The sequence below is a fragment of the Pollachius pollachius genome, assembly GCF_949987615.1.
Source record: "Pollachius pollachius genome assembly, chromosome: 14".
NCBI classification, from domain to species: domain Eukaryota; kingdom Metazoa; phylum Chordata; class Actinopteri; order Gadiformes; family Gadidae; genus Pollachius; species Pollachius pollachius.
In genome coordinates this window covers 16690604-16714621 of record NC_136947.1, presented here as the reverse complement: position 1 = coordinate 16714621, position 24018 = coordinate 16690604, and the positions used below count along the sequence as shown (strand labels likewise).

The 24018-nt window shown below is 45.4% G+C and overlaps 5 protein-coding genes across 5 annotated transcripts in view; all 5 read right to left on the bottom strand.

Moving 5' to 3' along the window:
* Positions 1-785: 785 nt before the first annotated feature.
* On the bottom strand, positions 786-2550 carry LOC307085765 (putative G-protein coupled receptor 148; the record flags this gene model as incomplete). Its single annotated transcript, XM_079750626.1, has 4 exons — positions 786-1181; positions 1304-1457; positions 1685-1945; positions 2261-2550. The coding sequence occupies 4 exons, from the start codon at positions 2548-2550 to the stop codon at positions 786-788; spliced, it is 1101 nt and encodes a 366-aa protein (XP_079606752.1).
* Positions 2551-3168: 618 nt separating this feature from the next.
* On the bottom strand, positions 3169-5615 carry LOC307085614 (putative G-protein coupled receptor 148). The gene is made up of 2 exons (XM_079750472.1): positions 5487-5615; positions 3169-4379 (listed from the first exon to the last, which is right to left on the bottom strand). Exon 2 carries the CDS (start codon positions 4368-4370, stop codon positions 3408-3410), a length of 963 nt encoding a protein of 320 aa, XP_079606598.1. The 5' UTR covers positions 4371-4379; positions 5487-5615; the 3' UTR covers positions 3169-3407.
* A 578-nt stretch (positions 5616-6193) lies between these two features.
* On the bottom strand, positions 6194-7899 carry mterf4 (mitochondrial transcription termination factor 4). Its single transcript, XM_079751429.1, has 4 exons — positions 7855-7899; positions 7144-7579; positions 6858-7042; positions 6194-6647 (listed from the first exon to the last, which is right to left on the bottom strand). The coding sequence occupies exons 1-4, from the start codon at positions 7879-7881 to the stop codon at positions 6240-6242; spliced, it is 1056 nt and encodes a 351-aa protein (XP_079607555.1). The 5' UTR covers positions 7882-7899; the 3' UTR covers positions 6194-6239.
* A 345-nt stretch (positions 7900-8244) lies between these two features.
* Positions 8245-19452, bottom strand: pask (PAS domain containing serine/threonine kinase). The gene is made up of 21 exons (XM_079751159.1): positions 18844-19452; positions 18404-18639; positions 17893-18063; positions 17646-17783; positions 17330-17464; positions 17050-17212; positions 16582-16775; positions 16371-16479; positions 16062-16151; positions 15579-15750; positions 14949-15187; positions 14398-14515; positions 13467-14026; positions 13219-13355; positions 12921-13088; positions 12539-12664; positions 10862-10996; positions 10259-10458; positions 9597-9730; positions 9199-9342; positions 8245-8952 (listed from the first exon to the last, which is right to left on the bottom strand). Exons 1-21 carry the CDS (start codon positions 18998-19000, stop codon positions 8762-8764), a joined length of 3717 nt encoding a protein of 1238 aa, XP_079607285.1. The 5' UTR covers positions 19001-19452; the 3' UTR covers positions 8245-8761.
* A 1120-nt stretch (positions 19453-20572) lies between these two features.
* The window catches only part of kcnab1b (potassium voltage-gated channel subfamily A regulatory beta subunit 1b), a gene marked incomplete at both ends in the record, with an annotated part of 34034 nt that continues 30588 nt past the window's right edge, over positions 20573-24018 (bottom strand). The window contains 7 exons of the mRNA XM_079751236.1: positions 20573-20622; positions 21268-21334; positions 21724-21812; positions 22165-22285; positions 22611-22705; positions 23137-23257; positions 23537-23622. Coding sequence (XP_079607362.1) covers positions 20573-20622; positions 21268-21334; positions 21724-21812; positions 22165-22285; positions 22611-22705; positions 23137-23257; positions 23537-23622 — 629 coding nt within the window. The remainder of the gene's footprint in view (positions 20623-21267; positions 21335-21723; positions 21813-22164; positions 22286-22610; positions 22706-23136; positions 23258-23536; positions 23623-24018) is intronic.

The following is a 24018-nucleotide window of genomic DNA, read 5'->3' as shown; positions in this document are numbered from 1 at the left end:
TGTTGTTAAACTTTCACATTTCATTGTGTATCTTATTAAAGTGTAGGTTAATTTCACTCCTTGAATTTAAAGTTACATTTAAAGACCTAATTCACTTCAGCCAGTGTTATCCCACAATGAGGTAGATCGAGTCATCCGATTAAGTAGGGGATCATCTTGAACTTTGTCTCTACTTTGGTGTAGAAAAAATTAAGCTAATTGAAATCAAATGTCTTCACCTTATATCTTAAGAGTCGTTATAGGTCTCTACAGACAAAAACAATATAAGGGTAGTCTATACATTGCTGCCACGCAATTGTTTATAGAAAAGTGTCAGCAAGGACGACGGTGAACAAGATCAGTCAATTTATTAAATGTATTTCCCTCTTCCTCCATGGCACACATTTCATGGCATACATAGCATTGATTAGTCACAGCTATGTCATTACCTTTCCTTGGAATGTCCCTTCCTTGAGATCTTTGCTATTCCTGTCTGCTTCCCAGCGGGGCCATTAAAGAGAAGATGGTATTCTATTTCCTGTGTCTTGGTGACTGGGGCCCAGCGTGTGGTATAGAACCTAGCCTCGTGAAGCAGCTGCTAGCTCATTCTGAATGCTGTGTGAAACCAGGGTTAACAGGGGTAGACTTCGCACGCTGAACCAACCCTTTATAAGTTATTAACACACATTCACAAAATTAAGAAAGAAAAGGCTTTTATAACACTTAATTAACCACAAATAACACAATGTCTTTTGTTATTCTTTTTTTAAGGTCCAATGTTTAATCATTTTGCACCGGGCTCAAGTTCAGGTGATGGGGACGATGGGTGTGCCTTGTCTGATGCCGTAGAAGAGGAGCAGGGCCTTCCTCAGGTCCCTGTATCTGAAGCCGTACAGGTAGGGCGCGAGGGCCTTGGGAAGCACCAGCAGCACGTTGCACATGACCAGAGACAACCACAGGTCGGTGCGCAGGTCCTGCACCCCGTAGTAGCAGTACCCCAGCAGCTTGTAGGCCAGGACCAGCATGGGGCAGAAGGACAGGAAGAGGTGCAGATAGTGGATGAGGAAGGTGCCTTTGGCCCGGGACGAGCTCTCACCCTTCCATGCGCCTGCCTTGCAGGTGCGGCAGCATACGGCCACGTAGCCGGAGAACACCAGCAGTAGGATCAGCAGGATGGCCGCCACGGACAGCAGCATCGCCAACTGTGGGAGGTATAAGAGACATGATACTTTAATGCAAACGAAGGATAACCCCTAAACAAAACCGGGATCAAACGATCAGGACGCAACGCACATAGGGGAGGGATAGGGACAGTTGAAAGCACCTGCAAGGGCGGGGAGTAGCTGACGTTGAGCACCAGTAGAACGGGAACAGAGCATAGGTGGAGGTTGCAGGTTTCAGAAAGGTACCAGGTAAACACTCCCACAACACCAGCCGGTAAGAGCAGAGATACAGCCCAGATACCAACGATGGCTCTCCTGGTCCTTAGACAAACACAGAAAATGCAGCGATGCTTGGTGTGTCTGTGTGTAAGTGTGTCTGTATGCGGGCATAGGTCAAAGTAAAAATAGACACCTAGGGGAGGACAAAGCTTTGGTTCCTATTGTTTAGCTTTCATTTAATTTTAATACGTTGAACGCCTGGCTGACGCATCAACCATGACCCAGTTTGAAAAGAGAGAGTTTTAGTTTTCCATTGTTATTACCTGGAGACTGGCCACAGGGCGAAGTACCGCAGGGGCACCAGAACGGCCAGCAGCGTATCCAGGACCATGGCCATGGTGCTGAGTATTCCAGAGCTGAACAGTGCCGCCAACAGGAAGAGTTGGGTAGCGCAGGCCCACTCTAACATCAACACCCCGGCTGCATTCAGGCAGGTGCTCAGCATGTACACGGTGACAAACAGCAGGTCACTGAGCAACACGTTGGCCAGAAGGATGTACCGCGTCTCCTGGTACATCTGCGGCCTACAAGCATTCATTCGATAACATTTATAAAATGGTGGTATATTTCCTTCAGTGGAGCCACCCTAAAATAGTAAAATATTTGAAACGGCAATATGTTAATATGGTGTTTTAAATATGTTTCCCTTTAGCAGTCTCTAGTGGCTCACGTTGTAGCTACAGCTACATAAGTATATTGACAGACTTTTCCCCACGATTTGTAGAGAGAAATCCTCTTGGTAGATTGACTCCTGAGAAAATATTTTTATAATGGAGATTCGTGTTAATAATGTTTTTTTGTTTTAATTGGCTTTTGTGTATAGAGTGTGTATCACTCACCTGTTTAATATGTTGCCCACGATAACCGGCACCACAAAGGACACAGCCAGGAAGCCCAGTATGGGGCACACATGCATTATCGAGGTGTGGCGTGGTGGCATAAGGGCCTGCCACTTGCTGGTGAAGTCCTCCATCTGTAACTTCAAGGATTTGGAGCCGTTGGTCTGGTGGGACATAGCCATGGGGCCCTCGGCGCGGCCCGAGCTGTTGTACCACGTGCTGAAGGCGCAATGCAGAGAGCGAACCAGCTGCTGGTTCTCCTCCATGGCTTCTGGATCCTCACAGCCCATCCATCCACAGCTCCTCAGGGGCTGGGGCTCACACTCTGAGTGAGAGTTGGCTGTGTTTTCCCATTCTGCTCTAGTGCCTCCGATTGCCAAGTCGATGTGTTGTCTTTGTACTTTATCACCTTGGACACCTTGCTCTGGCAAACAAAAACCTCTGAGGGCAAATGGAGCGGAGTGCTTTGATGCGATGGCTGTAAAAGCCATCCAATGGTACCAAATGGCTTTTACGCTGAGCAATCTATTGACAAGGTTATTTATTTTGCTAAGCCGTTTCGGGATTTATGGTAATTGAGCATGATAGTTAGCTGTATAAAAAGGATCCGTAGCCGTATTTAGATTAGCAATATGTTTTCATTCTGGGCCCATTTAGAAGAGCAGGAACTTTAAGCAGCATCCCCAGAAACAAGGTGTATTCACCTCTCTGAAATAGCGAAGAGTACAGTTTCAAATAGGGAAGGGTAGTTTTATTTGTTTGAAATGTTTATGCATTTAATTTGAAACACATCTTGGTATGTATATCAACATAGAATGAATTACATGGATAAAGATATACACTTTCATCGCTGATATCCACCCATTTTTGTAGACTTCGTTTTGGAAGTCTACAAGAAATGTCTGATATCTAAATGCCTAAATTGGCTTGAAAAATTGGATACATAAAAAAGAGCTATAAATACACAGTGGTTTCGTCATGGTACGTCATGGTCAGATAAGATAAGAGAGTACTTGATTAATCCCGGGGAATTCAGGTGGTAGACGCCGCAGTACAGGGGGCAACACATGAATCATCACGGTGATTGGGAGCCTTCTGTTTAACCGGCGCACACTGACGTCGACGGCACACAGTCCCTGCGAGGTCCTCACGCTCCCGTCACCTTACTGAGTCCCCGGCGGCGATGCAGAAGCTGCACCAGTGTGTCTGAGATCTCCCTGTACCTCAGCCCGTACAGGCAGGGGGCGAAGGCCCTGGGCAGCAGCATGAGGATGCACATGTTGATGGTGTTGATCCACACGCGCGCGTCCTGGCTCATGTCCTCCTGCTGGAACAGGAAGAGCTCCACGGTGAACACCAGGCCCGGCACGAAGTAGAGCAGCAGCAGGACCCCGTGGGCCAGCAGCGTGACCCGAGCCCGGGAGTAGCGGCTCTGCCAGATGCCCTGGGTCTTGGTGACCATGTAGAGTCGCACGTAGCAGTAGACGATGAGCAGGGTGCAGACGAGGGCCGACGCGCAGAAGTAGATGTGCACCCCCACCATGTTGGTGGCCTGGATGAAGCCCAGCGAGATGAGCACCAGGCAGATGGGCGTGTCCACTGCGCTGGCGTTGCCCTGAGTCATCTCCATCATGATCCACATGGAGAGCGGGTACAGGGCCGCCACCACCCACAGCCCCACCAGGATGCGGACGGTGCGCGCCGGTGGCAGCAGCTCGCGGTAGTGCAGAGGCCAGCGCACTGCGGCGTAGGTGTCTGCCACCATGACGGTGACGGTGAGGATGGCACAGCAGTAGGACGTGACGGTGAAGACCATGTCCAGCTGGCAAAGCATGGGGGGGATGTGGACGCCCAGAGCGTTGCAGAACACCGTGGCCAGGTTCAGCATGAGGAAGAGCAGGTCTGCAGCCAGGGTGTTGGCGACCAGCAGGTAGCGGGTCTCCTGGCGCAAGGCGCGGGACAGGAAGATGCACGTGAGAAGCACAGGGTTGGTGGAGAAAGTGATCAGTGTAACGAGGGTGGCAGGGATGAAGAAGAACTGCAAGCGCCAACCCTGCAGGGAGTCAAACCACTCCTGGGTGAGGTTGGACAATTTAATGGAAGCATCCATGTTGCCTTCCTGAGGGATATAATTGGAGAAATGTGCCAGTTATTTTTGTGTTATTTGCCGTCTGTATAGTTTGTACTTTGTAGGCCTACTTCTTCCATAAGTTTCCTGTTGAGAGAAACGCAAGCCAATTGATGTAACCTTTATATTATACTTTAAATTTGGATATCAAAGCTATATTCTATTTTTGGAAACCCTTAATCCCTTTTCATTTCATTTGCCAAAGCTTCAATATTAACTTTATGTGCAATCTAAATAATGCAAAACAAAATATAGGTTTACCAGAGAAAATATAAAAAAAATAGATTTATTTATAATATATGTATGTATCATTTATCATTGGTCTGTTAATGAACTTTAACATTGATAAAGTCATAGGTATATTACCACTGCCACACATACTCAAACTTCCTCTGTAGTTATCTCATCAAGATTGAATAATCAAGTCCTTGTTTGTTTATTCACTTCATTGTTGGAGATGCTGCTTTGTTTTGTGGCAGTATAATAAGCACATGATATTCAAATGTCACCCACAGCATGTTCTGGACGTATCTCAAATGTCACAAAAACTATTTTGTCAAGCCTACATTGAAATACATGTGTATGTAATATATATTTTATTCCTGTTCTCCCATGTTAGAAAGTTATGTAACAAGGCTTCACTCATGGCTTTTCATAGCAATATCGGCCAACTATTCATAGTACAAAAATTACTTTAGTTAAAATAATTGTACCCTGGCAAGAGAACCTGATATTCAAATAATACAATTATATTTGTAGTTTAAGTTTATATCAGTATACAGAATATATGAAGTGTCATTATCAAAAATGAGAAAAACATTTACTTGTTCTTCTTCATCAAAAAAAAGAGGAACAGTTTTGTCAGAAAGTGGCCTCACTCGTTGCTTTTCAAAGCATGGGCAAAATTCGGCAAAACGATCGTTTAAACATACAAACAATACTATTCCCCCCCTGCAGCAGAGCCTCAAAGATATCTTCTTACCTGATATCCAGAATGGACCACCTCGTTAGGGTTTCTCATCCATTAAGCTTAATGCTCCAAGAAATCAATGACTGATCTCTGCACAGCGGACGGTATCTGCACAGCGGACCACTGACCTTATCAGCTGATGTAGTCTTTGTTGACTCACGGAGACAATAGAGAGATGGACAAAGCTGTGTCCACTTTGCTGTTGCATGGTAACATTGGGGTGAAGTAACCACTCAGCTTGCGCTCACGGCTCAGTGGCCTCTCACAGAGGACTGCTTGCTAGATGATATTGCAATAACAATTTGTCATGTATTGGCGTAATCATCCAATAACGCAATGACAGATCAGAGTATTTCCATTAGTGCAAAAATGCAATGACAGATCTGAGTATTTGCTTTAAAACAAATAAGGTAACTACAGGAAGTTAAACATGTTGGCTGTCAAAGCGAAGTGAATGGAAGGAAACATTTGCAAGATTGACGATGTATGGCGGAAGCTCATTTATCTCGATGTGTACAATATTATTTATAATATCCGGACAGGGTCACTTGGATGACCATTACACAATGTAGACAGACCGCGGAAAGTTAAACACATGTCGACATTCAAGGAACCTTGGAGATTGTTAAAGTGCAATCAATCAATCAATCTGACAGGCATTTCACCTACTGCTGTTGTTGAGAATAGTATGGATTAATTCAGTAAAATCAAATAAAAATGTTAACATTAAACGTAAGTGTTGTTTAGCATTAGGGTATAGAGTACAAACTGCTGAAACAAACACATGGTGGTGATTTAACAATTCTGTTTTATTTGTTTGACAATGTTAGGTGTCTGATTCTCAATGAAAAGGTAAGCTTTATTAACAGCATGGTGCTGGCCTAGGACTTCCTCTTCCTTGTGTACGAGCTCTTAGCTCCTCCCACCTCTTCCTCATCATGCTCGTCTTCATTATCATCCTCGTCGTCGTAGTCGTCGTCACTGTCAGCTTCCATGTCCCTCTCTTGTCGCACCTCCTCCTGCCATTCCCTCTCCATCATTTTCCCAAACGTGTCGTATTCTTCCGCCGTTGCCCGGGCAACATCGGTCAGGTAGGTCTCCAGGTCTGAGTGGAGGATCTGGCTGAGTTTGGGGTTTTCAATGACCGTCTGTCCCTTCTTATCTGGGGTCTGGTACAAGCCCCTGCGCTCCAGGAAACAGTGGCGACAGCGCACCTCTTCCAGGGAGAAGCGGAACAGCTTGGATTTCACCATCTCTGCCTGCTTCACACCCATGCGGAAGAAGACATACTGTTGAAAGATAGGGGAATTGGTTAAAAACAACCACACTTACAGTTGTAGCATTTTGAGACACACACACACACCTCTAAAACCCAGTTAATCCATTCATGTTCAATTATTCAATAAAAATACTAAACATAATAATAGTCAAGTACAAAGTAAAATGGATGTTGTTTCTCTACGTTAGTCTCCACTGTCGGGTTGGGGCTACATTCTGACCTGGAACTTGTACTCCAGCCGGTCCAGGTCTTCCTGTACTATGGCTGGACTATCTCTGAGGATTTCTGCGACCTGTTGGACGGTGAAAAGGCCCTTCTCTCTGATGAACAAAACCACAAACTTGATCCGTTTTACAGGGACAGTGAGGATCTGGGGGTAATGGGCAACAACTCGCTGAAGACTTCCTGGGGAGAGATAACAGCAGAGGTTAAATTATGATAATCTTTTCAATTTCTCAGAGAAAGCCTTCACCAACGACATTGTGCTACATCTACTTAAATCTCACCTTCTACTAATCCCAGTTTACGCAGGTGATTTATGCGCTGGGTTAATTTGGATTCGTTGATGTGGTGAAGTTCGGGACATTTCTCTAGCACCTTCAGCACGCTTGACGGGTTAAGGCCTAGCACAAACAGAGCTGTAAGAGCCGAGAGGGTTTGTTGAGCAGCGCCCGACCCTTTGGCTTTGGACACAGTCTGGTGGAGCAGCTCTGCCTGGGGGTCTGTGAATCCCATATCAAGAAAAGACCGTACGGACAGCTCCGTTACCGGCTGCCGAGGATACGATTTGCCGTCGTCTTGCTGTGATGACTTGACCATGTGGTCGTTGGAGGATGAGGAAAGTCTACACGATACGTGGGATTGTGGCCGAACAAGACGCCTTCCCTGCTGACCAGCACCGACTGCAAGTGAAGCAAAACTCCGCCATGACCACCTTAGCACCTGTAACAGTGGATAATGTGGGTTTAAATACGGATGGAGGAAAGTAACACATTCTTGAAAGTATACAATTTAGCGGTCAACGAGCTGTAACTGTCAGATCGGATGAATGGAAGTCCACGAGTTAGCCTGCTTACTTCAAGGTTGTTGATGTATATTTGAAATATAAGTTACAGGTCAGATTATAATATTAACAAGGCTTCTGTACAGGGCTTCATATAAATCGCAAGAAAAAACGCGAATGAGAACGTAAATTACGCTAAATAACATTTACATACCTGACATAGAACAAGTGAAGTACCCATGTTTGTCCGTCATCAAAATAGTTCCCCCCTTCAGCCGTAGTTGTTCGACGACGATGGTTCCTACTTGCTCGGTAAAGTCGTTCATTAATTTCGATTCAATTTCATCATTGAACATTATAAATTGAGATTCAATTGAATCGATTACCTTATCAAAAATACAACACAATCAGTGAAGCCCATTCAAGTGGGGACTCACATTTTGCATTATTTGGGAATTGGGAAAGTGAAAATAGAAAGTGTTGAAAAGGCTTGGTATTTGCCGATCTAAAATATGTATTTATTTTACTGTGCTGTGGAGTGAAAAGATTACATCCACGAGTAGCATTTGATAAAATATTTATTTACATGTGACTGAATAAATAGTGTAAATAAATGTATCATTAAAACAAAAATATGCATCCACCAACAATGCATCAACAAATCGAAAATTGAAACTGCGCAATTAACAATTAAGATCTACAGCGATTAAATAATTCAGATAATGAATGTAGGCTTTGCTTGATACAAAATAATAAACATGTGTATGCCTCAAATCTTGATAAAATCAGTGACATAAATAAATACAACATAAATCTGAAGGCATACCAAAACAATTAAAACAATGAATTAAATTAATTAGTCAATCATTGTGTTCCATCTAGCAATCAGCACTAAATAGACAATACAAAGGAAATCCCTTTTGGCATCCATTGGAGCGATTATGGTATTAAAAAGAGTCTTTCTTCATGTTAGTATTCTTATTGAAGGTGCAATTTGTGGAGAGTAAGAGTTGAGATCTTTCGCATTGAATCCTGTGAAACAAGCCTTTCTTCATATAGTACAGTCTCTTGCTGAATTCACAGCTGATCACACAAGACAAGGGGATTCACTTCATAAAGACTTAGCCCTCAACAAGATACTTCTGGAGCTCATTTTCAAGGTCCACCATTGACTTCTGCTCTTCTTCGTCATCGTCATATTCCCCCTCCTCCTCTCCGTCACATTCATCCGGAAGGGTCTCCTCGCCCGTGTTTGGGAACAGCCCTTGCCCCAGGAACGCTGCGGGACTCTGCTGGTTGTCGTGTTGCAAACCTGGAGAAGATGAAGAGAGCCTTCAGTACTTGTTCATGTACTAGGCAGAATAATGTAGTGGCTAGGATGTTCGACTCCCAGCCGGAAAGCTACTTGGTTAGATTCCCAATATCCAATGCATACCTGCAGGCAGCTAATCCGTACCTGCTCCTTGATGACATACATTCACTGTAATTCTCTTTGGATATCTGCCAATACCCAATACAATGTAAGCATCTGTAAGTAATGTGCTGCTGGTCTACTTACACTGGCTGTAAGGGATCACCTCGTTCCAGCTGTACTCGGCCAGAGAGATGGGCTGGCTGACCCAAGACTGCAGCAGGAGCTGGTCAAGGGTCATCCTCTTCTCCGGCTCAGGCTGCAGCATGTCTGACAACATGTCATGCAGATCTTGAACAGAGAAGACAAGACAAGAAGCACAATTATGATCAAATAGGAAAGAATGTGTCACATACAAAAAAGAAATCCTGTTACTTCCCAGATGCTCTAACAACAGAGCTCTCAAGTTTCAGATTCATGGTCATTATCTGAATAACCCGTATCTCTTGTCTACCAGTCTCCCCCAGTAATGGGAGGGTCTCAAACACCGCAGCACTGGGATGTCTATTGGGGAGTAAGCGGTGGTGGTGGTGGTGGTGGTGTACCTGTGGATATGTTGAATGGAGGTTTGAGTCTGGCCTGCAGGATCTCCTCCACACCACAGAAGGGGTTTTCACTGAACAACAGTGTGTAAAGCAGAACCCCCAGGGACCACATCTCCAGCTCTGGGCCCTTGTAGCTATACACAAAATACACACACAAAGTACACAAACATGAACAGAAAGACACTGCAGAGATGGATCAATAAATAAACTACTTTGAAACGCTCAGATTGGTGAGATTAATAATTATCCAGTGATCGTAGACAGACTCAAGACTGGAATAGTACCGGGACCTTACATCAGCCAGGCTAGTCATTAAAACTAACAACCAGTGAGGTGATAAAGGGTGTGTTTGTAAACAGTTTTCTACATCTCCTTCTCACCCTCTCAGAAGACAGTAGTAGGCTCAGCATTGCACACTGGAATGAGTTTGTTTCAGTGTAAAGACTTAATTCATACAAAGATAATCATTTAACCATCCACACCTCACTGTAAAAGCTATTACCCAGCCCGCGCTAAAGAACATACATACACATTGCTAGGAAAGTTAAAAGTAATGCCATGGCCCATGGGTGGATGAGGTCATTCATCAACAGCAGTGATTTATGCGTGAACAGCCAGACAGAGAAGAGAAGCGAGCTGTCCCTGGGGGTCTGCGTACGTACGGGGTTCCCTGCAGCACCTCGGGGGAGCAGTATTCCAGCGTGCCGCAGAACGTGTAGAAGAGCTTCCCGGGCGCCAGCACAGCGGCCGAGCCGAAGTCGATGAGCCGGATGTGGAAGCAGGTGTCTATGATGATGTTCTCGTCCTTGATGTCCCGGTGAAGGACGTTCTTGCTGCGCAGGTGGAACACCGCTGCCACCAACTGGAGATGCACAACGCTGGCCAATGAGACACTTAGAGAGCAAGCCTGGCTTTTGGTTTGAAGTGCTAAGGGAATCCATACCATTTATCACCGTTACTAAAAAATTTTAAAGATGAATATATATATATGTTTCAATATTTGTATTTTAACTCATTGTTCAGGGCGAGTAGATGCTTTGTATATTTGTACTTTTCAATATATTTTCTTAATTTAATTGTATGCCAATATTTTGTCTATTATTAAATAATCTCTGTATGTGTCCCGTTTAATATTGTCCTGAACCCAAGAAACCTGGCTGGTCGTCAAGGAGTCTAATGATCTCTAATGGAGATCCTTATAATAAACAAATAAACACAGAAGAACTTGCTCCGCCGATGAGACCAGGCTCTGCTGTGCAGCGTACCTGTCTGAAGATGTAGCTGGCCAGGGCCTCGTCCAGCCTGGGCTGTTTGTCTATGAACTCAAACAGATCCAGGCCCTCGCCGTGCTTCTCCATCACCAGCTGGAAGTAGCTGCTGTTCTCAAACACCTCCAGCACCTGCAGACAGAACACACGCGGGTCACTCAAGTCACAGACGGGGCATGACTATAGTTACTAAAAGTTACTAAAATGCACCCATTTTTTCAGTTTATAATTGTTTCAAATAGATTTCCAACAGATAGTAAGAAGAGTTTAATCGATAGCTCAACATCCCTGAGGTAAAATAGCACTAATCATCAATAATCACAGACTACACAGAGAAAGTCCACAGAAGAACAAAACAAGCCCTTTGTATACAATATTTGCTGTATACTATTTTGTATATATTCCACCTCCTACGTAGCCTCATGAGAACATGAAGATACTTAGGTTTGTAATGAATATCAGTCTGGCCTTCACGGACCAGGAATTGATTTCTACATATGGATCCAACCTAACGTTAAAAAAACTCCAGGCAATCAGAAAGTGACCGTTCTCCTTTCGCTCTTGGTTGGAGGTAAAGCAAAAACAAATTATCCTCAGAGAAAAGACTTCGGTGCAGATTTCTGTAATGCATTGAATTGCAATGTGTAAGATTGAGCCCCTCAGTTAGTAGGCAGGAGATAAAATATAGAAAACTCAACAGCGTTCTGTCCAACAACTGGCAGTGCAACTGCGGTACACTCACTAGCGTAGCTCGGCTGGCAGGGTGCCGTGAGTGGGAGGGGTTTTGGGAGTGTCAAACGTACGATTCTTGTAACAAAGATGTGTACGTGCTGACCAGCATTATTTTTTTTGTAGAATAGAACAGTTATACGATGTGATAAAAATATTGAAATAACTATTGATCAGTATTGACTACAGATATGTCAGATATTTTAATCTGCAAGTTACTAGAAATGTAACACGTTCAACTTCCATTTGACTAAACAGTTTGGTTTGTGCCGTAGATTGCTACACTTTGCTGGCTTAATTTTTTTTTTATATGAATAAAAATGTGGAAATATTCATGATTGTGTGTAGGCTTTCTTGTGCAAGTGAGCTTGCTAATCTTCTCTGTATTGATCCAATCGATTATCTGTACTAAATGAATGAGTACCACTATTAATTATTTATGCTTGTCAGACTGCGCGGTCCTTGTTCATCATGAACTGAAACTCCCAACCCAAAGCACTGATCGGACCTAGCATTTTAAAGGGGACATATTATACCACCAGGTGTGAGTGTCATTAGCCATTGCAAGTCGCATTGAAAATGTGCAGCTTCTGACATCACAGGTGGGCGTGTCAACCTAGATGTGTGCTGGATAGATCAGTCTACCAGCCTACCCAATGGACTGCAGCAAACGTTGCTCATCTATCCGTCTTACATCTAGGTGGAAACGCCCACCTGTGATGTCAGAAGAGGCACATTTTCAAAACGGCTTGTAATGACTAATCAAACTCGTACCTGGTAGCATAATATGTCCCCTTTAACATTTTTAGAAAAGGCTTTCTCCAGGCTGAAGGCCAGACAGTTCTAGCCTTACGGGATTGGGGTGGTCTCCTGTGGCTACTTCATAAAGGGAAAACATTCAATAATCTTATTTGACCATAGTCCAGGACTTGAATGGTGGTCTACCTTGACGATGTTGTGGTGCTGCATGCGGGTCAGTATGGCAATCTCCTGGCTGACCCGCCCCAGCATGGGGTCCTCCACCCAGCATTCGCTCACCACCCGGGCCTTCTTGATGAACTTCACCACCACCTGCACCCACAGCCAAGCGGTTCAGCTCAACAACCCCACTGCTGCTAGGTCATGTGCCAATGCTGCATGACGCTGGCAGGGAAGAGTTGCTTGTACTAGTAGATTTGTTTCATTCACCAGAAGAGCTTATGATGCATGCAGAGGTCAGGCGTCTTGCTAAAGAATGCCTAAACTGCAGGTCGTGGGGATCAACCCCCAACTCGACCGGTTTCCGTGGCAAAGGGAGCGTGTAGCTTATTAATGGGGACTTTCTCACCTCCTGGCCATCGCAGCACCTCAGCGCTTTCCAGACGAAGCCGAAGGCTCCTTTCCCCACCGCCTTGAGGGGCTGATACTCCTCCTCAAACTGTCCGTTGCACGCCTGGGACTGGTCCAGGTCCATGGTGGAGCGCAGGATGTCCCCGTGGATGGACTCTGCAATCCTCTGGGAGGCCAAAAGAAACAACAGATCGTTAGTTGCCCTCAACCCATGTTGATATGGAGAAACAGTAGCGATAAGGAGAAACGATCAATGATGGTTATCCGTCTGTGTATTTAGTAGTAATCGCGCCCACCGCTCCGAGACTGCCGGCCGAGTTGTCGCGCAGCGATGACTGCATCAGCGCCCCCTGCTGGCCAGGCACGCTCAGCCACACGCAGAACATGGAGGTGCCGTCGGGGAGGTCGGCTCTACACACGTCACACAGGACATCTGAGGAGACAGCACAGATAGGAATGAGCACCCACGCATTCGAAACGTATAGCGGTAGCGACAGGAATCAGGGGAAAGGAGTTTGAGAATAAATAGCGTGAGGGTAACAACCTATTCTGGAACCGTCCCTATGGTAGGCGCTTCCCTCATATTGTCCTTCGCCGATCTCTTCAGCGCCCGGGGACGGTACGCAGCCGCTGGCCCTCGTCTTCTTCGGCGTGGACGTGGCGGGAATCTCGGGCGACACCTGCATCTTGCCGTTGGTTCCTTGGCCCTGGCCGTTGTCGATGGACGAGAGGGTGGTCCACTGGCCCTGCCCCCCTTCCTCCCGCTGACCCAGCCCCCCAGGGGGGGGATCGCCGCCGGGCCCCGTGTCCTGGGAGTCCTCCACCACGAAGGGGGACGGCGTGCGCAGGAGCTCGGCGGTGTCGCCCTTGCTGCCGCCGTCGCCGTCGCCGAGGATCTCCATGCTCCCCGCGCTCAGGTCCAGGTCCAGTGCCACCATGGCCCGGACCACCTGGTCGTCGCTGGTGTGGAGGTCTGGGATGCAGCTGGCCGAGTCCAGCACCAGGGCAGAGCAGGTGTCCACCACCTCCTCCTCCTGGCATGGCTTGGGGGAGGTGGAGACGCCCATATGGCCGGCAAACGTCTCGCAGAAGCCAGACGATGACCTGCGATCAAGTGGACAGAAGGAAGACGTTATGGAATCGATCAAGGCACGTTCGACACTTTCCACCTCTGACTTTGTCTCACTGGCAGTGCGAGACTTTTAGGACCATATCTCATCTCAAGTTCATATCTCAGGTTCATATCTCAAGATAATCTGAAGACAGACGGTTGATGCTTATACATTATGCTTGAACATTATTATACACATTGGATGTGTAGTATTGTAAATCTATAAAGTATACCTAATGGCCTAATGTATCTTCAATATAATGGGGACCTTTGAGGGCTGAAGGTTAGAGGGCGCTGTGGATGAATGGAGACAGTTCCGGATGAAAAACCTCTGCCAGGGGCTATGCTTCCTGGCTTTGCTCACCTGCTCCCCATGGAGATGATCTCAAAGCTGGAGTCATGAAGGTTACAGCCACCGGGGCAGGTCCCCGCTCTGCCGTTGGAGCAGACACCAGGCCTGGCAACAGCTTTGATGACTGTGTCTGAAAGACACAAACAAAGGTTAAAGAACCGTGGAGATGAAATTATGCAGTTTTAGAATAGATTTGATCATTTGCAGTCTCCACACACAAGAACTCAAATTATTCCCTGAAATCAAAAGCAGCAGTTTTCATTGAACAGGGGGCCACAGAGCTAATTTAGTTAGAGAACCGAGAGCATTTGAGCACAGAGTGTAGCGGGCATAATCTAAAAAGAGGAGCTACACTTGGAACACTGCAATTTGTGCCCGCTAGCTAGCTCATTAGTTATGGCGTGTAAGCTTTTCCCAAAAATAAACGGCCAAAATACGATTATTGTCTATTAATATTCCATTTTTCTTTGTGTCAATATTGATAACGTTTCCCTCATGGTTGAAAGACATTAACACAAAAGCAGAGCGATAAGGAGGAAATCTTTCCGCTGGCGTTTCCATACCTGGGATGACCTCGATGACAGAGTGGTCGTCCCTCCGGGGGGCGCGCCGTCCCGGGGGACCTCCCTGCGCGGGGTCCAGGCAGAGGGCGTCTCCCTGAGGGGACCCCACAAAGGCGAAGGTCACGAGCAGCGCCTGGGTGTCGTCGGCACTCTCCAGCAGGCTGCTGCTTCTGCCTCCGCCCCCGGCACCGCCCAGCTCGGCCTCCACCGCCTCCATCAGCTCTGCGGTGTCGTTCATCCTGTGACGGGGAGACGGAAAAAAAAGAACAAAACATGTTTTAGAATTCCAAATTTCGTTCCCATGGGACTGGTTCCCAAGCTTGGAGATATGGGAATGGGGTCATTAGAGACGGCTGATGCAAAAGCTATAGTTATTTCAAGGCACATGAAAGAGAACTTTTTTTAAAAAGGTTGGAAGGCCCCCGTAACATCCCCACATGTACAAGAAGACTGCCTAATGATTCGTGCCCACGAGCAAACGACCAAGGGTGCAATGCTCACACCACAGACTTTGATATCACAGGCAGATGATGAGGGGTTTTAATGATGTCTGAAAAGAAGTCGGGATCCCAAGCCAAATAAGGTAGGGGATCCATTAATTGAGGACACACATGAGGGTTAGCCACTCACGTGGCCATGGGCGTGGAGGTGACGGTGGGCGCGGTCAGGGTAGAGGGCGCGCTGTCTGTCTTCTCCAGCCTGGCGCCGTTCCCTGTGAAGATCTTCCCCCGGCCCGCGGGGCTTCGGCTGAGGGCGGCCTGCTGGACCATGAGCATGTCCCCCGCCACCAGCAGAGAGGGGTCTGGGGAGACACCATGAACGGCCATGCATGACTCACACGCGTCTTGACAAGCCAAGTACGTCGTTGGGTGTTTGGAGCATGAGTGGAATTTGACAGCTGATCTTGTTATATTGATATGACAGGCCCAAAGTCTGAGTGGCCACCACTCACTATGTGAATGTGGATTAACTATCAGAATTTTATCAGTATTTCAGTGTTACCATATAGTAACCTAGTATTTATAAAGAAGTGTAGAACCAAATACTATCCAAGAGACAGAAGGCTAATAATGTCTAATAATACTAATTAATGTGGATAAAAACAAAGCAAACCTTTCCCTGGGTGGACTTTGTCTCTCCGGGCCGATGGCTCAGTGGGGCGGCTGATGGGGCTTCCAGGATCTGAACCATTAGCGTAACCACCTAGGTACGGGCCACAAGGAGGGGAAATTCTTGTACATGTACATTTAGCGGTCCAAGTCAAAGTGTGTAATATTATAGAAATCAGAGAAGCAGTACCCTTTAATGCGTTGCACATTTTGTGATCACACAAGCGATACAACGGGTAAAAGGAATTAAGGCAACACAAGGAGTACAAGAGACCCCTGTCACGGCGGTGGATGGTGAGAGGGAGAGGTTTACCCGATGAGGGCCTGGGTATGTCCCCTACTCGGGGTAGACACAGGGGACTGGCCTCTCCGTACGACCCACACCTCCAACCGTAGAAACCCGGCATCAGGAAGGTGACCCTCTGTGAACGACACACCAACAAGAGGCTCAGCGTGTCCACAACGAATCCGTGGCGCAAGCATGCAGTGATCTGCAGACGTTGTGGGTGTGGGGGTCCCCTCACCTTGGCGTGCAGCTCCTCCTCTGTGTAGCCCAACAGGCTGAGGGCCAGGAGGCCGTGGATGGAGGAGATGGAGCCGTCTGGCCGCAGCAGGAGGAGGCTGCTCATGGGGGCGAACGCCCACGCCGTCCCCGAGTAGACGGGGGCGGAGGGGGGTGGGAAGGCGGCAGAGAGGCCCTCCCCCAACAGGTTTGGGTCTTGATAGAAAAAGCACCACAGGGACGGGTCAGCTTTGTCTTGGATAGATATGCTTTTCAAAAAAAGATCAAAAAGGTCATTGGATATAAAAAAAAGGGCCAGGGAAAACACGGTCGTTCATCATACTGTCAGCCACTTCAAGAATCAGACTAGATTTGTTTTACAGGTTTTCTTGGACTCCTTCATACATCAACGTGTCCATAGACGTATATAATCCACGGAGTAAACCCCGCCCCCCTCCCTCTGAACCTTTGATTTCTGTGAACGTCTTACCGGGAGATGGTTCTGTCCTCAGAGGCTGCTCAGAGTCCCCCAGGTCGGAGGCCAGGTCCCCGGGGGCCCCTCGCCCACACACCACCCCCCCCTGCAGCCGGACACACAGCGGGACCGCCGTGCCCTTTCTGCTCCGCCCACACACTCTCTGCATCCTCTGCATCTAAGCAACAGAAGTATCCATTTAGACATATCAAAGATGGTGTTGTACCGTTCAGTGTTGCCACTGAACGGCACTTTAGTTTACTTGGCGGTGTTGTGAGTTCTGATGGGTGCTTACTTTGGATATGACATGCCCCTGAACAGGGATTTGTAACTCAGGGATTAACTCCATAATAGACAGGCTGCTCAACTCCTCAGCCCGGAGGTATCCATGGAGATGGGCAAACACTGTGTCACAGCTGATGATGCCGCCCTGGATATGCAAACATTACAGTAGATAAGACAAGGATTTTGTTTTCATTGGCTAAAGTACAAAAAATTGTAAGCCGGGAGTTTCCTTAGAAATCAAATACAATCATTATATCATTGATGTGAATCTATTGTGGAATAAATGTTAATAAAAACAGACAAAAAAATATAAATATTCCAATTACATCTTGTGCCAAAGAAATGGAGGCAGATATCCTCTCCACTTGTTCCATGGTGATGAGCCAGTGTTGCTGCCCATCTTGGAACCGCTTCTGGGCCCATACAGACACAGGCACCTCCCCAGACAAGGTCATCGCATCCACCTTAAAGGAGCGAACAGGGAGGCAAACTAAGAAAACATTTGCAGAGAGTGGAGCACCCACGGAGATGTGAAGCAATAAGATGACACTAGTTGTATAAGTATTTCCACACCACTTTGCTACAGATCGCTGAAACGCTGCTGTCTGGCTGCAGGTAGTGTTCACTCAGGGCTTTGTCCAGCACCTGGCTGGTCTTCCTCAGGACTGCGCACAACTTCTTCCCGGTCAGCTCATGCACAGAGCACTCAAACAGCCTGCAGGCCTGCTGGTTGGCTGCCAAGATCTGTCAATGAATAATAAACATAGGCGGCACTTTACTTTAAAGCAGAGAAGAAATACAGCACAACAGTGTTTACTTGTACGCATCCTATTAGGTCAGTCATAATATTTAGTCGTTTAGCAGACACTTTTATCCAATGTGACTTCCAGTGATTTTTCATAAACATGTCAATATAGAAGTCGCCATTGGGTAGGCTGTCAATATTAGGGTTAGAACCCAGTCAATCAATCTTACCACTAGACTGTGATTTTTCTTTTATTTAAGTTTTAGTGACTATAAACTCTTGACTTTGCGAATTTCCCAGCAAGGTCAAGACCTTGTGATCTAGCCTAACCCACAATACCTCTCTGGTTTCGTGATCCACGGTAAGGATGGCCTTGTTAGGGTTGATGACAGCTTGGGGTCCTGAGACCACTTCATTATCCCCAGAGGTCAGCTGTCTAAAGAGGCTTTCTTCCATCTCAAACGGCGAGAATGGATGGGGTAAGGATCCGTGATGAGACCCATGGGGGTCACGGTGGAGGACGGAGATCTGGATGTTGCGGGATGCCACTGAACTCCCTGCATTCAAGCAATAACCTGAAGACCAAATAGATGTCACACATACATTTATCATCCAGTAGTACAGAAACACAGAGTCAGGTGAAATTAATGATCCCATTAGAGGATTATTATTTATATTGTAATAAATGAATTAATTATTCTAAATTATTTTTGTAGTAGTAATACCAAATATTATCTAGCAGTAAAATGTCTTTGGATTGTTACCACCTGGCTACTGACCGTTTTTGCGCAGTGGTCGTCGAGCAGAAGGGTAGGATTTGTTCAGGTCATACTCATCCTCCTCCACATACTTTGAGGCGAAACCAGGGACCACACAAATAGTATCTCCTTTGACGGGTTCGTGGCTCCGTGCAGGACGTGCCTCGTTCCAAGACATGGTCTCTGAGCAACTCAAGGTAGACTATAGCACTGGATAGAGAACTACAAAACTAGCCTTGCTGGACTCATCTGCAGACTACCAAAACAGGATTAAAGATATTAAAAAGGAGCAAGTAGCCAAAAACTCTGCGAAAGATACAAACTGTACGGTTCACAATGCACTGTTCAAATAGTTGGCCATATTAAGCGTCTGTGAGGACCCTACTCATGTTACCTACTCGGCGCTAGGTGTTGTTTCTGTGCGTAGCTACAAGCAGCAGCAGCTCTGTGTTTGTTTTGTTCAGGAAGATACGAGTCACCGCCGCAACTGAATGGAGTAAATGGAAATCAACCGTATATTTTTTGTCACAGCGTTCATGTGGGTTTTCTCGCATAATTAAAGGAAAATAATAAAAAACTGTTTCTATTACTTATTCTTTTTTTGTTTTACTGACTTCGTACTGCAACAGATTTTGGAATACGCGGGCTTGAGCGCGGTTTCAGGAAGTTTCAGGAAGAAGCAACTTTGAACCACTTCCGGGTAGCTGTCCAATGGGTGCGCGTTCCGTGTTTGTGTGTAGCTGCTTCTGTTTCTATGGAAACAAGCAGTGCCAGTCACCTCACCAGACCAATAGGTCCATGCACCAGACGGACCGGACTTGGATGATAGCTTTTTAGGAACTTGGACACGGGTACATACTTTGTTCAAATTGCAATGAATAATGAAAACGAAAAGGATTCAAGAAATGCACAAAGGAAATATATTTTACAGCATTTATTTGGCTGTACAAATGCAACAACAAACACCGAAAATACACATTTTATTAGACCGAAAGCTTAAATTGAACAAACATAATTGCCATAGCTAAACAGGCTTCAGGGAGATGATGAGAAGTTCTTGGTGCAATGGGTGCAGGTGGTTGATGTTGTATTCAGTGGATGTTAATGTGTCTGGAGTATATTCCCTTAACTTCCCATACTTTCCTCGTCATATATCAACACTAACAATAGACTCAAAAGAAAAAGTCTGACATTGTTATCATCCAACTAAAATTCGACAGGGTTTAAATTGTAATTCCACTACTGCAGAGGGTTAAGAAATATACAATAATCATACATTTTGAAATTGTAATTAAAAAAGTAATTACTGAAACACATGGAGATAAAAACATGTTCTGACACAGCTGCTTATGAAGGAAAATAGATATAACAGTCTATACAGATATGTTCAATGATTTGGTGTTGTAATTAATGTAAAATATAAGGAACCCAGTCTATCACATACTAAAACATTTCATTATAAAACATCTTATTTTCAACCAGCCTACTGCGGTCGCAAGCAGTTGTCAGCTTGGCATGGGTGATCCGGTCTCTTTTAGCCAGGCACTATACTTTATCACAGTCTTCATACGCAACACCAACAGAGTCAACAACTTGTCATGTACATCGCGGGCAGTCTGGAACACATGTTCTGTTCATTACAGATCCGTCCGTTCTTTAACACCAGTTCATGGGATGCAGTAGCTCTCACAGTTGTATTTTATTTAAATTACATAGAAACGTCGCTCCAGGCAGATATGCTTCCATGCATTTATTTTTTCTGACAAGCTGAGTGAAAAGTTTTCGGTTTAAAGAGATTTCCTGTAAAGTATGTTTTGGATTAGAAGCTTCTACTGTTGTTGGCGCTGAACTTAGTGCTGTAATGTCGGTTTTATTTATATTTTCTCAAAGCAGTTTTTAGGTCAGTTTACTAAGATGGACAGGGCAGTTGGCAGTAACTGGATCTACTGGACGGCTGGTGTAGCTAAAGCTTGCATGCTTTATCAAGGAGTTAAATTTACAATAATCAATAATAGTTACTGGTTGATATTGACACTGTGGAGGGGGCGACATTAGAGTAGCACAATATTCGCTGCACAGTCACACATACATGGGCACATGCATATACACGGACCCACACACACACAAACACACACTGACACACAAGCACGCACACACACACACACATATATTCAGTAAAACAGACACACACCCAAACAGACACACACACTCACACACACACACACACACACACACACACACACACACACACATAAATACATACACACCTACACACACACGCACACACACACACACACACACACACACACACACACACACACACACACACACACAGAAGCAAGGTTGGGCACATATGAATGTGCCATGGCTATGAGAAGTGAGCTTTGATGGCTATATTCAGAAACAGTTCTGGAGAGGAATCCTAAGGGTTGTAATCCTTCTTACTGTGGGGACGGTTGCCAAGTAAATGATCCACTTCAGAGGCAATTCCTGTTGTCATCTTCGGAATCACCTGTCGTGACAAAATAAATACATTTTTAGGTAAGTAAAGAAAAAAAGTAAGGAATAAGTCAAGTTTCATTGCATAGTTCCTGATCACATTGGATGCATTTTCGATGCATTTGGCTGTCTAAATGTTCCACCATTCACAAGAACTTTGAATGATTCACTGAGATTGATCAATGGCCCCGCATGCATTAGATGCAGAGTAGGAACAATACCATGGCATACCAAAATACAATAATAAATAAACACACATAAGGACATAAAAACAATTAGAATGGCAGGCTGTACAGGTAAGGTCAGTTTCAGTTTCAGCTCCCATCATTCACGGCCAAACCATTAGTAATGTATTGGCTAGAGTTGTTTACAGTATATCAGTGTGAGGGCCCCCCCATGTACCTGAATGGCCCCCAGGTTCTCTGTTAGCTGGACAGGGTTGGAGGAGCCCAGCAGCACTGAGCTCACACCCTCATTTCTCAGACACCAGGCTGTCGTTAGAGAAAAATAGAATATAGTCAGAATGGATATTATATACATGAAAAACAACTTGACGTTAATGGTCACAAGGCAAAGAGCTATAATGAAAATCTAGAATAAAAGTTATAAAAAAGTCATCAAATAATAGCACATGAATCAAAAGGATGAACACAAACAGAGCCTAGAGCCAGAATAAACAGCCGCAGTCATAAAGACTATATAATAATAATCTGCTATTTAAGTGCACAGCACTTGATTGACCAACCTGGTCCTTTATAGTATCAAAGACATGGTGGCCAGTCAAGAGACAATTGATAGTGCGTGTCATTTGTTTTCCCCTTGGCTCTTTTGGTTTCCTCGTACCTATGGCTAGCTGTGGCAGGGTGCAGCCAAGCTTCTCAGCGATGTGAGTCAGCTCCTTCAGTTTGGCCTGCTGCTTCCTCCCATCCTCGCTCGTTATCTTCTCACGCAGCCACTGGTATGGCTGCAGCCCATCACCATGGAGAGGGAAACAGTTAAAGACGGTTTGGGAAATGCATGATGGATTTATTATGCCTTGACACAGGCCCTGATCATGAAGTACTCATGATGATTGCCAGTAGGATTGCCACAAACAGGAAGGAGATGCATACATTATACATTTGACAGTTACTTTAGACAGGAAAACTGACTACCAACAGACAACAAAACAAAGAAGGCAAACAAAAATCCAATTAAAAAATAACTACATTATTCTCTATTGATCTATAATCCATGTGTGTCATATTGATGTGTTGCATGCCAGAAAGAAGGGTGAAGAATGTTTGAACCTTCATAGAGGCTCTGGACATTTCTGGGATGCCGTTTTCATACTTCCCTGTGATGATCCCGCAGGCCAATGGAGACCACGAGACCACACCCACACCTGGGACAGCCAATCAGAAAATAGAATAAACACAGCCACAATTTACTTCAGAATGATTATTTTTTTCGGAATGTGTCAGAGGAGCCCCCTTCCAGTTGGTATACTTTAACAATTAAGAAGACTGAATATCAGTATTCTGTCCACTCAAACGACCCTAATGCGATCTAGCATAGCTCGGCTGACAGGGTGACGTGAGTGGGAGGAGTTTGGGGAATGTCGATAGTACGATTCCTATAAACAAAGAGATAGGTATAGGCTGGCCAGTATTTCTTGTTTGTAGAATATATCAGTTTTAGGATGTGGTTTTATTGATAACATTATTGAAATCCCTATCCATCAACATTGACTACAGATTGGTCCAGGTTACAAGCTAGTTGAAATGTAACACACTGTGGCTTTAATATTTCAGGAATATATTTAATATAACTTGCCTATCTTGTGATAGAGCTCTGGGAGCTGAGTCTCCACCTTTTCCCGCTGGAAGAAGTGATACTCGGCCTGCTCACACACTGGAGGGATGAGGTTGAATTGCCGGGCAACAGAGTACGCCTCCTGCATCATTGGGGAGGACCAATGAAAAAACACAAGATAGGAAGGGAGGTCAAATATGAAGCAAGGCGGACATCAAAGCATTATTTTCATTCCACATGGATTCAGTCTCCTGACCTACCTTCGCTTTCAAAATAAAATATACTGATAACTGTTTCCAAAGAGATGTACAGAAATCAGGAGTATTATATTATCAAGGATGATCAGGGTGTGCATTAGGCATCATATAAGTGAGCCATCCAGATGAATGGGATTGGGCTTGTATGAGTTAAAGCGACTCACCATGATTTCCATGGCAGACCAGCGTGATGTGCCCCAGTACATGGACATGCCCTGGTTGATGACATGCGTCATGGCCCTCACGATCTCTGTGGGGGACAGAGAGTGTGTTTGCTCAGTTTGGATTTCAGTAAATTCACTGACTCCGTTTTGCTCCAGAAATATGACAAATAATTAATAGAAATAAGGTGAAATGCAAAATGTCTGTTTTTCTTATGTTTCATTTTTAAATCATCACTTCAGCCAAGTCAAATATTTAGTGTTTGATTTCTTGATATCTCGATAAAACAAGAGCAATGGTGCATTGCCAACGAGCGGGCAGTGAATGGCATCAGCATATCTTCATTGGAAAGAAAGAAGCCGTGAGCTATGTGTCTGTGTGTGGGTGTGTGTATCGGGGTGGTTGTAGGTGTGTGTGTGTGTGTGTTTATGTGTGTGTTTTTATGTGTGTTTGTGTGTGTGTTTTTTGTGTGCGCGTGTGCATA